Source organism: Culex pipiens, chromosome 2 (genome assembly GCF_016801865.2).
Source record: "Culex pipiens pallens isolate TS chromosome 2, TS_CPP_V2, whole genome shotgun sequence".
Classification (NCBI taxonomy): Eukaryota; Metazoa; Arthropoda; class Insecta; order Diptera; family Culicidae; genus Culex; species Culex pipiens.
In genome coordinates, this window is record NC_068938.1 from 111,491,919 (window position 1) to 111,508,130 (window position 16,212).

The 16,212-nt window shown below is 40.3% G+C and overlaps 1 protein-coding gene across 1 annotated transcript; it reads right to left on the reverse strand.

Annotated features, from left to right (window-relative positions):
• Nucleotides 1-12,650: 12,650 nt before the first annotated feature.
• LOC120430914 (dynein axonemal heavy chain 1) lies at nucleotides 12,651-15,843 on the reverse strand. Its single transcript, XM_039596033.2, has 3 exons — nucleotides 15,574-15,843; nucleotides 14,573-15,517; nucleotides 12,651-14,517 (listed from the first exon to the last, which is right to left on the reverse strand). Exons 1-3 carry the CDS (start codon nucleotides 15,772-15,774, stop codon nucleotides 12,652-12,654), a joined length of 3,012 nt encoding a protein of 1,003 aa, XP_039451967.1. The 5' UTR covers nucleotides 15,775-15,843; the 3' UTR covers nucleotide 12,651.
• Nucleotides 15,844-16,212: the final 369 nt, after the last annotated feature.

Below are 16,212 nucleotides of genomic sequence, written 5' to 3' on the forward strand. Positions count from 1 at the left end.
AGAAAGGTAGATTTTGATTGATATGCGTGTGTGTGGCATTGTGGTGGCAAACCATCACAGGCAGCGATAAATAACAGCCCTGGCCATTCGGTAGTGAATTTTAGACCGCCCTTCGTCGCACGGGTTTTGAGGGTTGAAATTGGATGGTCGCGCGGCGGAGGGGGATGACACTGGAATGTTGTGTAGGTACAAATTAGTAGTGTGGTTGTGTTTAGCAAATAATTTGCCATCTGCATACAATTTGCGATTAAAAAGTGTGTTTATTTCAAACAATGGCAACAGTTTGCCGGACATGTGGTGCTGGTGCTGGCGCATGTAATTAGTTCGATAGTTCCGGAGGAGACGAAAGGAGAGCAGAGGAAACATAAACTACACTGTACTCAAAGTGGGAGTGTAGAGTTTCAGAGCAAATTTAGATTGGTGGGCATGTAATCAAACAAATTTACTGCAAACAAATGGTAAATATTTGCGCTACAACTTGCAACACTAAATTAATCAACCGTGTCTGGTTAATTGGGAGTGTTTTGGTGGGGTAACTATTTGCAACTCATCGACAAATTACCTTTAAAGCAATTCTACTCAGTCGGCATTAAACATAAAACTATTGATGTTATGTTTGTTCTTTCTATTTTAGTTTTTTTGCATTCTCTTTGAACTGAGATTGACCATATTAGCACGCACAAAATAAGTCTCTTTTTAGAGAAGCTGCTAATTCACCGCATAGAGGCAAAAAGCAGGCAGCAATCTTTCCGAGCAAAATTATTCATTCATGACCGTTAATGGCATCGCACTGGAACACACAGAGTCGAGTCGAGCGCCACAAAATTGCATACTTGCCCATCGCAAAAAAAAATGGTCCTACAATTTCTACTTACAACTCACAGCACTCGGCAGCAACAGTTCGTTGAAAGGAGTAGCAAAAAAGAGTCGGACGAACGGAAAGTCAGCAGCCACCGTTAAAAGCATATTAAAATATTCACAACATTCATAATATACTATCATTGCAATAGGACGTATTGTGCAACGTCAGTCCTGGTGGTGAGAGAAATCCCCTCGCAACGGAAAATGAACAAAATTATAACTTCCAGATACGCTTTTGTTATTTCCGGAGCGGACACATGGCCCAGCCCCCTCCCAAACCGAGTGTAGGGGGGACTTTCTGACCAGCAGCTCATTCACATATGATGACCAGCGGGCACCGCAAACCACCCCCGGAACGAACGAAACAAACGGAGATGAGCCTGATGTAGGTCGAGAAAAGTGATAAAAATTGCATGAACTGGGATTAGGATAATTGAGCTTTGCGCGCTGCTGATGCTGATGCGCTGCGGTCGGAAAAATCACAATGTGATGGCCACCACCACCACACCACCACCGCAAGAGTCAGTAATCAGTAGGGAAATATAATGTAAATACAACAACATCAACATCGGTTGGAATAATTGGTCGGTGCCATCATAGATACGGTATAGATTGTGACAACTTTTTAATCTATGTTTCATTATTTAATGCATTTCTGGAATGTATGGGGAGATCATTTTTCATGGGAATACGAGATATCAATCAGCCCAATGCAAACCACATGTGACAAAATTGTCAAGGATTTTGGTTTGGTCTGTTATCATCAGTGCATTGTGTGAGGTTAAAAATATTTGTAATTTAAATAACTAGAATCTAATTATTTGGAGTGGGAACATTGCAATTTCCAGTTGAAATTTGCCTTTTTGCCTTGGAACAAAATATTGAAATAAAATATTCGTGAACTGATCCATAATTAACCGTTTATTCGGCCTAAAGAGTTTTTTTTGTAAACTAAATAATGTTTTATAATAGAAAAATAGAAATTAAAATCTATTATAGTTTTGCAAACTATATTTTCATAAATGTTAGCTATTTTGACGCACTTTTTTTAAATGTAAATCTCTACGTGTAAATTTTAAAAATGCAAATCATTTTCTTTACTACTTATTGTTTTGTCGTTATCAATTAAAGTTATTAAAAAAGTATGAATAACCTTACCGTTTCAAGCATCCATACAGTTTTGAATAGAAATCTTGCAATTTAGAACATCAAGGTTTTTTTTTGTAAAGAAGTGCAGTTCAAGAAAGTGTCTGAAAAAATTGATTTAAATAAGAAATCTGATATAAATATGATCAATTCTTACGTGAATCATTGTTGAAAATAAAAAGGATCTCAAAAAATCAAAGCAAGCTTAATCTTAGGCTGTTACACTTTTTTGCAATTCCGTCGTGAAACTACTGAGCAACTCTCTTCGAAATCGGCCGATTTCGACCATTTTTATTTTTTGTATTTTTTGATTTGACTCAAACTAAAGCCCTGTGGCCAAATAAGCTATTTTGCGTCATTGGTTCACCCATACAAGTCTCCATACAATTTTGGCTGTTGTCCATACAAAAATGGTATGTAAATATTCAAACAGCTGTAACTTTTGAGTGAATTTTCTGACCAATCCGCAAAGTTGTAGGTATTGTTGAGGACTTTTGAGAAAAAAATAGGTACACGGAAAAAAAAATGCAGATTTTTTTAACAACTTTTTTTTTCACTAAAACTCAATTTCCCAAAATACGTATTTTTTGATTTTCGAGATTTTTTGATATGTTTTAGGGGACAAAAATCCACAACTTTTGAGCTATAGAAAAACATGGTCAAAAAATCTGCCGCCGAGTTATGATTTTTTGAAAAAAGAGTGATTTTTGGAAAAAATCGAAGTTTCATGCAAAAACAAGTTTGACATTATTATTTAATGCAAAATTGAATTTGCAATCGAAAAGTACTTTACAGATTTTTTGATAAAGGGCTCCGTTTTCAAGATATAACCACGGCAAATAGTGTCCAGGGCATTCGTGGAAATACAATGTCCCATCCCAGAGGGTCCCGGAGTACCAAACATTCTTAGCATGGTGCTCCCAACGAATACAACCAAATCTCGGAGCGTATGGTGGTGTGTCCCCACGCTTCTTCCTCCCCTGTCGATTCAAAATTGTGTTGTTGTTCGAACACTCTGTGCTCAAACTCAACCCAATTACGAGTCATCTCTGCGATACGGCTTTACGCAGTAGGCCTGGCCGCTTTAACGCTTGTGATGTTTCAATACATTCAGATGCAATGGCGCACTACAAATGTTAATAAATGACAAGAAGATTGCTAGGCGTCTTCTAACCTAAGGCACTCTCCAGGATCCCTTCGAAAGATTGGCTGCGCTAGGGTCTGATTAGATTAGATTAGAAAGGGCTCCGTTTTCAAGATATAGCCACCGAAAGTTTGATTTTAGCGAAATATTTGCAGTTTTTCGATTTTTAAAAATAGTGACCATGAGTGACCATTTCTAAAAATATTTTTTTTGAAAAGTTCAGAAAATTTTCTACATTGAAGATTGGACATCGGGTTGCTGAGATAGAGCCGCTTTAAGAAAAAGAAACACGAAAATTGAAGTTTTCTAAGTCTCACCCAAACAGCCCACCATTTTCTAATGACGATATCTCAGCAACTAATGGTCCGATTATCAATGTCAAAATATGAAACATTCGTGAAATTTTCCGATCTTCTCGAAAAAAATATTTTGAAAATTTTTAAATCAAGACTAACATTTTAAAAGGGCCAAACATTGAATATTACGCCCTTTTGAAATGTTAGTCTTGATTTAATTTTTTTCAAAATATATATGGCAGATTTTTTTACCATGTTTCTCTATGGCTCAAAAGTTGCGGATTGTCCCCTAAAACATATCAAAAAATCTCAAAAATAAAAAAATACGTATTTTGGGAAATTGAGTTTTAGTGAAAAAAGGTTGATTAAAAAATCTGCAAAAAAATTCCGTGTATCTATTTTTTTCTCAAAAGTCCTCAACAATACACCCAAAATTCAGAGTCGAGATAATCGTTCTCTCAAAATTTATTGAGGGCTCAGTGCCAAAATCGATAGAATAATGGTACCAACTCACACCATCATAACAAATGAGTTCATTCGTTAGTTGAATCAATAAATCTCCAACAAGTGTCATACATCGACTTCTGACTTCTCCTTGGTCACCAAGCTGTGGTGGCCGAGGCAGCTAAGTCATTGGATTGGTTTGTCAAAGGTCTCTGGTTCGATTCTCGTTGTCGACACTTTTGGTTTTTTGTTTGACGGATGAACTTTTTTTGCAAATGAACCTCGAGAGAATAGTTCTATCGCCCATCTCGAGCTGTGTTCTCTGCGTCCGTGAATGGTACCACTATTCTCTCGACTCGAGACCATCATTCTCTCGGACTAGCGCTGCCAGTTTTGGGTGTACCTACAACTTTGCCGAAGACACCAAATTGATCAGAGAATTCACTCAAAAGTTACAGCTGTTTGAATATTTACATACCATTTTTGTATGGACAACTGCCAAAATTGTATGGGTGAACCAATGACACAAAATAGCTTACTTGGTCATAGGGAAGGCCCCCACAAAGTTTGAGCCAAATCAAAAAATACAAATAAAATCCATTTCCAGTTTTGGTAGAGAATTGCTCTACTTCCTTTTCCTGTCATTCTTGAACGACGAAACAACCTACTTTTCTGTACCAAAAATCACAGCATCGAATAGTAACCCTTTTCAAAACAAATGCTGAATTGTTCTACTTTTCAGCACTGAAATGGATGCTTGTTAGGAAAAGGTTAACTTTTCAGAAAAAAATTGATTTAAGTGATTCAATGCATGAACAATTGTCCTAAAATTCCATTCAAAAGGTTTTTTCGGAATTTTAAAAAAACGTTGTATGGAACTCGTTTCAAACCTTGATTTTTTCATCACTCACGGTATTTATCCAACTCGGTGAACCTTGTTGGATAAATGTACGACTCGTGCTAAAAAAATCCACTTTTTGCCACTTGTTGCATAATCTACATTAGATTTAAAATGTATTAGATCTAATGAATCCTCAAACATCAATATTTTATAAATAGATTAAAATCTTGAATTATTGTAAATTAATTTTACTGCTTTACTGCTTTCATTATCATATTTTAGCATTAGCTCTTATCAATTAAATGTCCGTGAAAGCTTGTTTTTAGCATTATAAAATGTTCATGATTTGAATGGTCTGCAATCCAGTAATTTATAACACTCGTCGACTTAGGCATGTGCAAATTTCATTAAAATTTTGTGTCATCCCCCCCCCCTCCCCCAACAACATGGAAATTTATGTAAAATCAACTGAAATGAATTTTAAATGTCAAATTGGACAAAGAATAATGTAGAAAAGATAAGTGGGATAAAATTAGTGAATCTAGAAGATATTATGTCATTTGAGATCGATGAGAATAAAAAACCAGAAATAGCCGCTTTGTGGTTATGTATTCTAGCGATTTCTTTCAATTTGAAGTGCTACCCTGGACCTAGCTTGTTTGTTTTCAAAAAGGAAATACGTGAAATGAGATGGAATAATAGATTAATTTTTTTTAATAACAATAAACGTTTTTTAAAACCCAAACAAAAAATGCATTCCCCTGCATTAAAAGTCATATTTAGCAGGTTTGATTCAAACAAAATTCTATTGAATTTTGATGAATATTCAATGCAAACAGATTTTTCAAAGCATTATTTTTTTCATAATATCTTACATTTTGTTGGAAACTAGTGATTGCCAATCAACTGTACGGGTGTATATATTATAATGCATTTCCAATGTTTTTTTCATTGATTCAATTCAATTTGTGCTTTTATTAGAATTTAGCAGGAGACAATGTCAACCTTGATGACGGTTGGACAGTACCTACAAATATGTTGTCATTGGGTAATTCTCCGCCAACTCAAACAAAAGTTACTCCAACCTTTCTTCGATTTGCGTGAAACTTTGTCCTTAAAGATAACTTTTGTCCCTGATCACGAATCCGAACTCTTTTCAAAATTACGGAGTCGTGGTACGACCCTTTCCATTTTTAAACATTCGAAAAACAACCTGTTTTCCAATAATTTGCAGCCTGAAATGGTGATGATTTGGAAATTTGAAAAAAAAAAAAAAAGTTTTTGAAATCTAACAAATAAAAATATAGTTTTTAAAACTCTGTCTTTTTTGTTAGTCAACTGTGAATAAACATTGGCAACCCAGAAGGGTATATTTTTCATTCAGAACAAAAATTTTGATTTTTTTTGTAATTTTGCAGGGTTATTTTTTAGAGTGTGACAATGTTGTACAAAATTGTAGAGCAGACAATCACAAAAATTTTGAATATGGGGATTTCTTGTAATCACCACTAATTATCGCGATTTAACAAGAATAAATGTTTCAATATAGGGACAATAAGTCTAATTTTTACATAATTATTGTAACATCTTTAAGGAATCCAATACATCATACAAACTACCAGTGGCTTATCACGAACCCCATTTGCCTTGAGTAGTCCTAAAATTCCATCAAAAACCACTTCAAAGCCACTTTTGCGGCTTTTAATCCTTTCTTCCCACAGTTATTGCGTATAATCTTTTAAGCTCCCCCTTTTCCCATTAGCCTGCCTTTGTGGTTGAGGATTTATCTATTTCCAAAAGACTAACCATATTTGAAGAACTTCAAACTAGCTAGGTATACGCAAATAGACGCAAATCTGGGGGTTCATTCGTCAATTGTTAAGTGGGTCCGTGAAAGGAAAAGAAAAGTAAACCAACTGTGTCAACTTTATCTCTGTTTTCGGAGGAGTGAAGGGGGACTATACCTGAGTGAAAGTAAACTTGACCACATTCCACTCCAAAAAGTTTTCCCCCTTCGGATATCTGACTTGTGATGATTTACTCAACTCTGGTTAACTTTTTATCAACTTTCATCTTTCGAACAGGATGTGTGTGAGTGTGTGTGGTTTATGTACGTATCATTCTGTCATCAAGGACTTGATGACACTTTTCCTTAACTTCCGTTCTGTCGATCCCGATCCGAATCCCGAAATCAAAACGAAAAGACGTAATGAAGACTTATGACATTGATTGGAACGGAAATATCGATTTGAATGGTGGAAATAAAGCCATTACCGGGCTAAACTCGCTGGATCAGCCAAGACGAGGTGACGTTTAGGTGTATTTCCGGTGGGTTCAACACACACACACACATACACACAAGTTCTCATATGAATCCATGACGAAGGCTTTTGTGTAATATCCTTACTTATTTGCGAAAACTCCCCAGCGTGATGGCGCTTGCCGGAATGAAATATCTGCGGTGTCTTGCTTGACTTTTGTCGTCGATTCCGGACGGCGCCTGGAATGAGTCGAAAAGTTTTCCCCAAAGAGTCAAAAGGATTTCCTTTCCCTGTGAGCACACACACCCACTCACCGAACCTCGCAGTCAAATGTTTCTCTTTTCTTTAGCCCTCGCACACACATCAATGGATCAATGGTGGATAAGGTGGCCCAATTCCGAGTTCTTTGCCCAGAGACCGGTAATGTGCGGGTTTTGGGTGGGATTGGGTGTGTGACTAAAACTAGATTCGATCTGAGCAGGGCAGTTTTCTTTCCCTTTTTTGGGTTGGGGGAAAGTATGACAATCTATCAGCGATATACTGCACTTTGGAGTGAGAATTTGTGCATGACAAAAGGTGGTACCGTAAAACCGGATGACTTTGACAGCCGGGGTGACTTTAGGGCGCCTACCTAAGGTGTCGTGATAAAGTCCAGTTTGTGACGATACACTACCTTCCCTTTACTAAGCAATCGATCCAGAAGGGAAAAGATCACCAGTTGTGTTGGTCCGAGCCGGGATTTGAACCCCGATCTACCGCTTACGAGGCGGACGCGTTGCCACTGGGCTAGGTGGCTCGGTCCAATTTATATGTATTGAAAAGATTATATAACTAAATTTAAACATTGTTTTGCCTTCCTCACCTCACTGAGGCAAGGCTGTAAAATCACTCAAAAAATGAACTTTTTAAATAAGCTTTCAAGATATATTTTTACGTATACATATCGGCTCAGAATCAAATTAGAATAGAATTTTTTTTCTCACTCACTTTTCTCGGAACTGGCTCGACCGATTTTGTCCGGATCTATGTCTTTGGATTCGTCTTCAGGTTCTTTGAGTCTTTTTTGAATTTCATCCGTTTTGGTGTAGTACTTTAAAAGTTATGATAGAAAAACTGTTTTGGTTGATAAAAAAGGGTCACTATTTACATAAATTGAAAGCTCCGGCGGATAGTTGTCGGAACTTTCCGCTCAGTGCACGCACACAAACACTGCAGTGTTTTCTAATGGTTCATTAAATTTATCATAGATGGCAGCTCTCAGATGTTTAGTGTCTTTACTAAGTAAGCGTTAGCCTAAGCTTTCGTAGTGTGTGGTTGCAAGGATTTAGGAGGAAGGCAGCAACCACTTTCTGGTGGATTAGTTAACGTTTTGCCTTCCTCACCTTACTGAGGAAAGGCTATAAAATCACTCGAAAAATGAACTTATTAATTTGACCTCATAGATCCACCTTCACGTATACATATCGACTCAGAATCATGTTCTGAACAAATGGCTGTGTGGATGTGTGTAGGTGGGTGGACAAAAAATTGTCACTCGATTATCTCCGGACTGGATGTACGGATTTTGACCATATTAGTCTCATTCGATCCGTCTTGGGGTCTCATTGGTCTCTATTTAAAATCAGCAAGTTTAGTTAAGTACTTCAAAAGTTATGCTAAAAAAATGATTTGAGCGTATGTCCGGAAGATTGTAAAAAGGGTGGTTTTTGGAGGAAAACCTATCATGTTATACATTTTCAGAAATGTATTAAAAAGACCTTTCCAATTAGCCTAAAACATTGAAGATCTGACAACCCTATCAAAAGTTATTAGCACTTAATATTACACACTGCATGTACAATTTTTGTAAAAACAAAAAAAAAGTCGCTCGGCCATCAGACCGATGAAATATGGAACGGATAAACGTATATGTGAGCTTGACATTTCGGTCAAGTAGGTTTCCCATACTGATGGGCTACATATTTCAGGGTGTAATATTACACAGAATTTCATTAAATAATGCAAAACTTATTTTACACCCAGGCCTTTTACACGCAGCTGGATTACTACATTATTTGCTGTTATAAAATCACTCAAAAAATGAACTTCTTAAATACACCTCCTACCTTCACGTATACCTATCGACTCAGAATCAAAAAATCTGAACAAATGTCTGTGGGGATGTGGGTAGACATGATTTTTTTCCACACCATTATCTCAAAACTTGCTGAACCGATTTTGGCCGGATCCGCCTTATTCTGTTCCTTTTGGGGTCCTCTAAGACCCTATTAAATATTATTCTGCTAAGTGAAGTTATGCATGAAAATTTTTTTATGAAGCTACAAAAAAGGGTGATTTTTGCATAACCTCAAAGGCCGGGTCTTTTTGCTAACGCGCGAGAGTAGCGCAGCATGCATATAGCCTGGTTGCTACATTGTTTAAGCAGTGTCTGCGTCTCTTCTGGAAAAAGTCTGTATTAATTATGTTGCTGAATACATCATTTTGTCTCGACAAAGATTGACACTAACTTTTTACTGAAATATACAACTCATAAGACATTGTTTACAAAGACTAGGGGGACAGCATGCAATTCCATCGTGCACCTAATGTTGGCATATCAGCACTTTAAAATTCAATTACAGCCGTCCCCATTCTCTTTTATTTGGGAGATCTGATTGAAAAATGATTGAAAATTGCTGTTATGGTAAAAATAATAATTATTAAAAAAATAGATGAAAAAATAAATAAAAAACCCTTAAATTAATTTGTGAATACAACCTAAAATAAAACATGAATGTGAGGAAGGCACCAACCACCTTAAGGTGGATTAAGTAACGTTTTTCACTAACATTTTCTATATTTTCAGAAAAAAAGAAGTAAGCAGTAAGTGTTGTAGTGTCCGACTATGTTTCTACGCATTTATTTACAATTTAAATGATGATGGTGCCATTCTATAGCAGAAAATGTGAAAAACAAGCAAAAAATTGAAAAAGTGACTGTGCAAACGTGAAAAAAATTAGATAGGCAAATTGTAATCATATTAGGTGGTAGAGAGCATGAGCATGAGCATGAGGGACCACCCTTGGTTGCCCCTCCGTTGCTAAACAGAACCGTAATATCCTTCCAGCACTACTGATCATAGGCTTCGACTATCAAGTGGTGTTTCCCTTATCAACAGCATGTATGAATGCGTCGAAAAGATAAAACACCATGATTGCCAAAACTAGATCAGTTGCGATTGGAAACAGTCATTCGACACCAACGGCGCCCGCCATGTCAGTTTGAAGATCTCGATTTTAAGGGACGGGAATGTTAGTTAGCGCGGGTTGCTACTAGGGCAGCTGGTTTGCCCTGTGCGTACACCCCACGAGCGCCAGGAACCTGAAAATGTGTTAGTAGGATAGGGTGTTTGGTCAGGATTCATCATAGAAGATGATGATGCGACCCAAAATCATAGTGTTTGTTGAACGGATGAGACATTTCCCGTTTATCGGTTGTTAAATGAAATGGTTTAATCTTAGACAGCCGGCTGTGAAAAGATAGAACCCAGATCATTTGTAATTAAAGAATGAAGAATTTAACAGTCTGACTTTTAAATTGAGATGTTTTTACGAGTTTTAAATGATTGATGTTTAGTGAGGTACTGATTAACGAAGGGAAGGCGAGCTGAAATTGTATCTTAAGGTTTTGTTGATGTTGCACACCGACAACGAACGCCAAAAATCCCGCAACCCAGCAGAAAGGCATCGCAAATCGAATTCTGACTGACTGGCAAATCGCAAATCGAACTCTGGGTGACTTTAGGGCGCCTACCTAAGGTGTCGTGATAAGGTCCAGTTTGTGACGATACACTACCTTCCCTTTACTAAGTAAACTAAGCAATTCTAAGTAATTTTGACGGGATCGGACCAGTGGTGTCGAGGTAAGCGTGATTGCCTCTCACCCAGTCGACTTGGGTTCGATCCCAGACGGTCCCGGTGGCATGTTTCGAGACGAGATTTGTCTGACCACGCCTTCCGTCGGATGGGGAAGTAAATGTTGGCCCCGGTCTAACCTAAAGGGTTAGGTCGATAGCTCAGTCCAGGTGTAGGAGTCGTTTCCCTGGGTCCTGTCTCGGTGGAGTCGCTGGTAGGCAGTTGGACTCACAATCCAAAGGTCGTCAGTTCGAATCCCGGGGTGGATGGAAGCTAAGGTGTAAAAAGAGGTATGCAATTGCCTCGACAATCAAGCCTTCGAACACCTAGTTTTGGGTAGGAATCTCGCAATCGAGAACGCCAAGGCAATGCTGTAGAGCGAATAATTTGATTTGAAGTTTTGCTGAAGACACCAAATCGATCAGCTACACAAGTTTTCAAGCTACACATTTTTGAAAATTTAGAAGCTTTTTGTATGCCAAAATTGAATTTTATGAACGAAGTAATGATACAAAATTATTTGGTTATAATTAGAAGAATTACACATAAAGTTTCATAAAAAAATCGACTGAAAACAATTTCAAATATTTTGTATATTGTTTATATTTGCATTTTAACGTGATCCTGCTATCTTGCCACACGTCAGTTTTTGACGTTTCGAGAAAAACGTGTTTTATTGTTTCAATCAGAAATGTTCACAGTAGTCGGGATTGCACGTGTGTCAAAACGTCCTTTGGCTATACTTCCTTTGACCAGTGATCACCCTTGCAGCTATTTTCAGGGTGTGTCAAAATAGCACGATCACATCTAAAATTCTTTCATATGAATAGTGACAACAATGTGCGGAGTTTTTGTCGGTTTAAGTTGAAGAAAAAAACAACACAAAATGGTTTTCTTAACTCAATTTGGCAAAAATACACGTGTAGTACAAGCACAACGATATTCAAATCGATATTCGTGGCTTTCAGATTTCAAATGAATAAACGATTCAAAATTCGATTCGTTTGGAAATATTTTCATTTATTTTACAATTTAATCAAGTCATTCTAAAAATCCAGCATTCATCGTGACCACCCCTCAAGCTCGATCATCTTATCTCTCCGGATCCGGCAGCCTTAGAAACGAAAAGATTTTCGATTCAAGTTGGAAAATTCGTTTTATTAACTTTTCTCATATCATTTATGGGTTTCCTTCTCTATTGATACACACACACACAGCCACAGCCACACCATCGCACATACAGTTCCCGAACTAACTTTCCTATCAATTCGTCGGTTGGTTGTAAGAAGTAATGCCAAGGGTTGGGGGTGAATAAAGGATGATTTTGGGGCTTTTGCCATCGACGACGACGACGACGTTCCACAACTCATCTCATCCCTCATCCAGACCAAGAGGCTAGCATTTCTGAGCAGACTGACTGCTGAAGACTTCGACGAAAATCGACCGATTTGATCGGAAATGAAGAGATTTCCAAAGGGAGAGGCTGTACAAATAGGAAATTCTAGGGTTGTGAATAGACCAACTCCTGGGAACTATTCCCGGCAAAGTTTTTCCCCGCCCGAATAAACGAACAAAGTTTGACGAGAGTTATGAGAAAATAACGATTCAATTACGGCTCTAGGTGAATGGAAACTGTTGCTTCCTCGTTGGTTTGCCGACGAGTCGTACAAATATTTGAATTTAGTTTTGAGAGATTTTTGGATGGTATGTTTGGATGATAAATCGATGCTGTTTATATATTTATTGGAACGTTTTGAATGCACAATTAAATTTCAGTTCGCTTCAGTCGCCTGAGCTCACGATTTCTGTTGAATTCCTCAACCTTGCGACGTTTTTCCTCTTCGGCAGCTTTAATTCGCTCCAGTTCTTCCTTTTGTTCTTCGGCCTTCGCAATGATATCACGCAACAGTTCCGAATGTTGTTCGATGTGGTTTTCCAGGAACAGCTCGAAGTTTGCCGCCACTGAGAGCTTTACCTTGATTCCGGCAGCCTTGGCTAGTTGATTCCAGTGAATTGGTTCCAGGAGGGGATGTTGAAGCAGTTCGATGATGGCGATGTGTGGTTCAAACTGCTCAACTCGTGCGAGGAAAGTCCGAATGACATTCTGGATCTGGGGTTGATCTTCGAACAGATCGAGCAGATCCCCGAAACACTTTTTGTAGTGGAACAAAGTTCGAGCAACCACTTCGGTTTCCACGCTGGATATGGGATTCTTGCGCCAACTTTCTTCAACATTGCTGTATTCAGCGGCGAAGATCCACATGTTCTTGTAACCCACAAAGCTCTCCTTCAGCTCAACCAAGCTGGACAAGTCGATCGCCGCCATCTCGAATAGCTCCTGTCGTTTGTTAAGCGTCTCCCCATACTGAAACAGCTCGTTGATCGTTTTCCAAAGCTTCTTCACCTCGATCGACACTTCCGTCACCTTGGCCACGTCATAAACTGTCGTAAACTTGGAGATGTGCACGTTGATCTCCTCCACCCTACTTGCGAACCCAGCTTCGTCACTCACTTGCTGTTTCCGGAACTTGTCCACCTCGCCCTCGTGGAACTCGTGCACCGACTCGATCTGATTGAGGATCGCTTTTGGCATTCCCAGCGCCGTCCACTTTTGGTAAAAGTCCGCGTCGGGAAGCGCGTATCGGAAGTGGTCCAAGATCTCGTACTCGAACACCACCGTCTTCATGCGCTCTTCCAGCTGCTGCAGCAGCTCCGGAATGGTGTCCATAAACTCGTGGATCTCGTAGATGTGCTCGATCGAGGCCGGCTTCTCGCACATTCGTTCGATGATCTCGTTGTAGTCGAACACAATATCCGAGGTCTTGTCGCGAAGCCGCTCGGTCAACATCTTCAGAAGGGCCGCCGTAAGATCCGCTCTCTTCTGGATTAACGCCGTTCGGAGGGGCAGTACGTCGATCCAGAAGGATCCAATCACGATACTGAGTGGGAGCGTTCGCTCCAAACTCTCCCGCATCCGAATCTGTAGTGAGATCTCCTCCTTTACCTGAAGCGAAGTCTTGGTGCTCTTGACATCTTCTACGTACTCCGTAATGTTGGTGAAGAAGAGCGTCTTGAACTCAGTGTAGCGTGCGGCGTAAGCCTTCAGCGGGATCACACACTGCCGGTAAGACATTCGCAGGTGATCTCTCCTCCCCCGGATCGTCGGATCTCTCAATCCCATCGAAGACAGGAACAAGTTGGGCGCAAAGATGAGCGAGCCAAACAGCGACGGATCGATCAGGTGCACGTCGTGTGTTTGCTCAACAAACTCCACAAACAGAGTCTCCAAACACGGCAGGAACTCGTCCGGATCGGTTGAGAAGTAGGGAGCTTGTTCGCCCATGTGCAGCAGCAGGTAGAACACGGGTGTCTTGTGCGACTCAAACGGAGACTCGATCAAGCTGCCCTCCCACGAGTAGTTCTCGTCTATCGGGAGGGTCAACTCGCAGGGATCGCACAGGCGGTGGCAGAACACATCCGTTGAGGTTAAGACGAGATCGCGAAGGGCGGCTTGCATTCGGTGCTTGATCTGCTCGATCAGACGGTACAGCTTCATGAACTGGTAGATGGTCCAGCTGGTGATGGATATGTTGAACCAGCCGCGACCGACGTTCAGCAGGGACTTGTGGACCTAAGAAAATCTCTGGTCTAAATCATGATCTTGAATAAAGAAATAACGATCAAACCTGCATCGTTGTCCGCTCAATCCACGCGTTCTGCAGATATTGCATCACCTTCCCGAGTTGCTCCTCGTTTGCCTCCTTGAACGCTGCCAGGGTTTGAGGCTCGGGGAACTCCGTAACAAAGAGAGACATCTCCCTCACAACATCGCACTCGTAGTGCACCAATCGCAAAGCATTGTAGACCGCCGGATGGCTCAGCAGTATGATTCGCTTGATCAGCGCAAAGCGCTCCCCGAAGCTGTACAACGCGCGCAGCTCATCCACGCAAAATGGCTGACTCTTGTAGCAAACCATGTGAACGGGTTGAATGTTAAGCCACTCGTTCTGCTCCAGACACACGTTCATGGACAGGCCGATGTGGAACCTGCGGTACACGGCGTTGAACGCTTCGAACACGTCCGGACTCGATCGCTCGATTAACCGGTCCCGGGTAGATTCGATCATCTCAAAGTACTCGCCAACATCCACCAATCGGGACAGGTAAGAATATCTCAAATAGTTTTCCGCGTAGTTTCGCTGCTCCACGGCGAAAAGAATCCGTTTGCTGTACTGTCCGGGATCTTCGTACAGCAAATACAGTCGAATCCGTGGAATCTCCCAAACCTGTCCACCGACCTCAACGATCCAGCGGAGCTTTTCCGCGTCGTAATCTACGACACTTACTGGCGTCCAAGTCCATTCGCGTGACTCGGAGTCCTGAACTAAGGCAAACCCTTCCAGACCCTCAATCGACAGCCAACGCTCCACGGACATCGGATCGTAGTCGTAATCGTCGAACCACTCGATTGGCAGGAACGACTCGGTGGATATCAACTGTGGTAGCGGGTCCAGCTGGGTAAGCTGGTCCTTGTTGATGCCGTTGCGCCATAGGATAGCTTCGAGCTGGGCCACTTCCGAGAGGTTTGGAATGAGTCGAGAGATGAATTGGAACTTGTTGGATCTTGAGACCTTTTGGGATAATATCGACTAAAGAATAGAAAGAATACGGAAGTCAAGTAACTAACATCGGAGAAGATTGTTGGGGATATCGATAGCCGGATGGACTTCCTGGACAGCAAGCTGGCCTCAAATAAGCTTTTCCGTGCTTTGAAATCCTGTTGGAACGAAGCCCGCCAGTCAAGCTCTGGATACGACATTTTCAAAACTTTAGCATCCCTGACGTTGCAATTGTCATGGTTTACTAGGTTTATTTTGACGAGTTTCATAAAATTCCAAACATGAAAGTTTTAAAGCAATAATTTTCCAAGCCTGCTGTACCTTATCTCCCAACAGAGAACACGCATTCGTGCCAAATAAACTTTTTTTCTCCGTCACAGCCTACTGCAACCACTATTCCCAAACCACGATAGGGGAAAGCCGCACAAACCGCCTTCTGGCTGCCAAATTCAAAGCTCACTTTGTTACATGTCTCATAACTTCACGTCACGTCGCGAACAGTACAGCGGTTATGCGCCCTCACGAGCAATAAATTTCCCTCGGTGAAACATGTTTAAATTAATTTTCATATTTTTCACTAAATGCATTCACAGCATGTGCTTGTGTGTATGTGTGTGAGTGTACTTACACAAACATGTACTCACAGCATAACATCAGTAGTGAGCGAGCCGGCGTTGATGGTATATGTAACCGACATTCAAAATAAG

Coding starts and splice junctions, on each gene's coding strand:
- LOC120430914 (XM_039596033.2), bottom strand. CDS start 15,774: ATGAAACTCGTCAAAATAAACCTAGTAAACCATGACAATTGCAACGTC. Junction 15,518..15,573: donor CCCCAACAATCTTCTCCGAT/GTTAGTTACTTG, acceptor TTATCCCAAAAG/GTCTCAAGATCCAACAAGTT. Junction 14,518..14,572: donor TTGAGCGGACAACGATGCAG/GTTTGATCGTTA, acceptor AGATTTTCTTAG/GTCCACAAGTCCCTGCTGAA.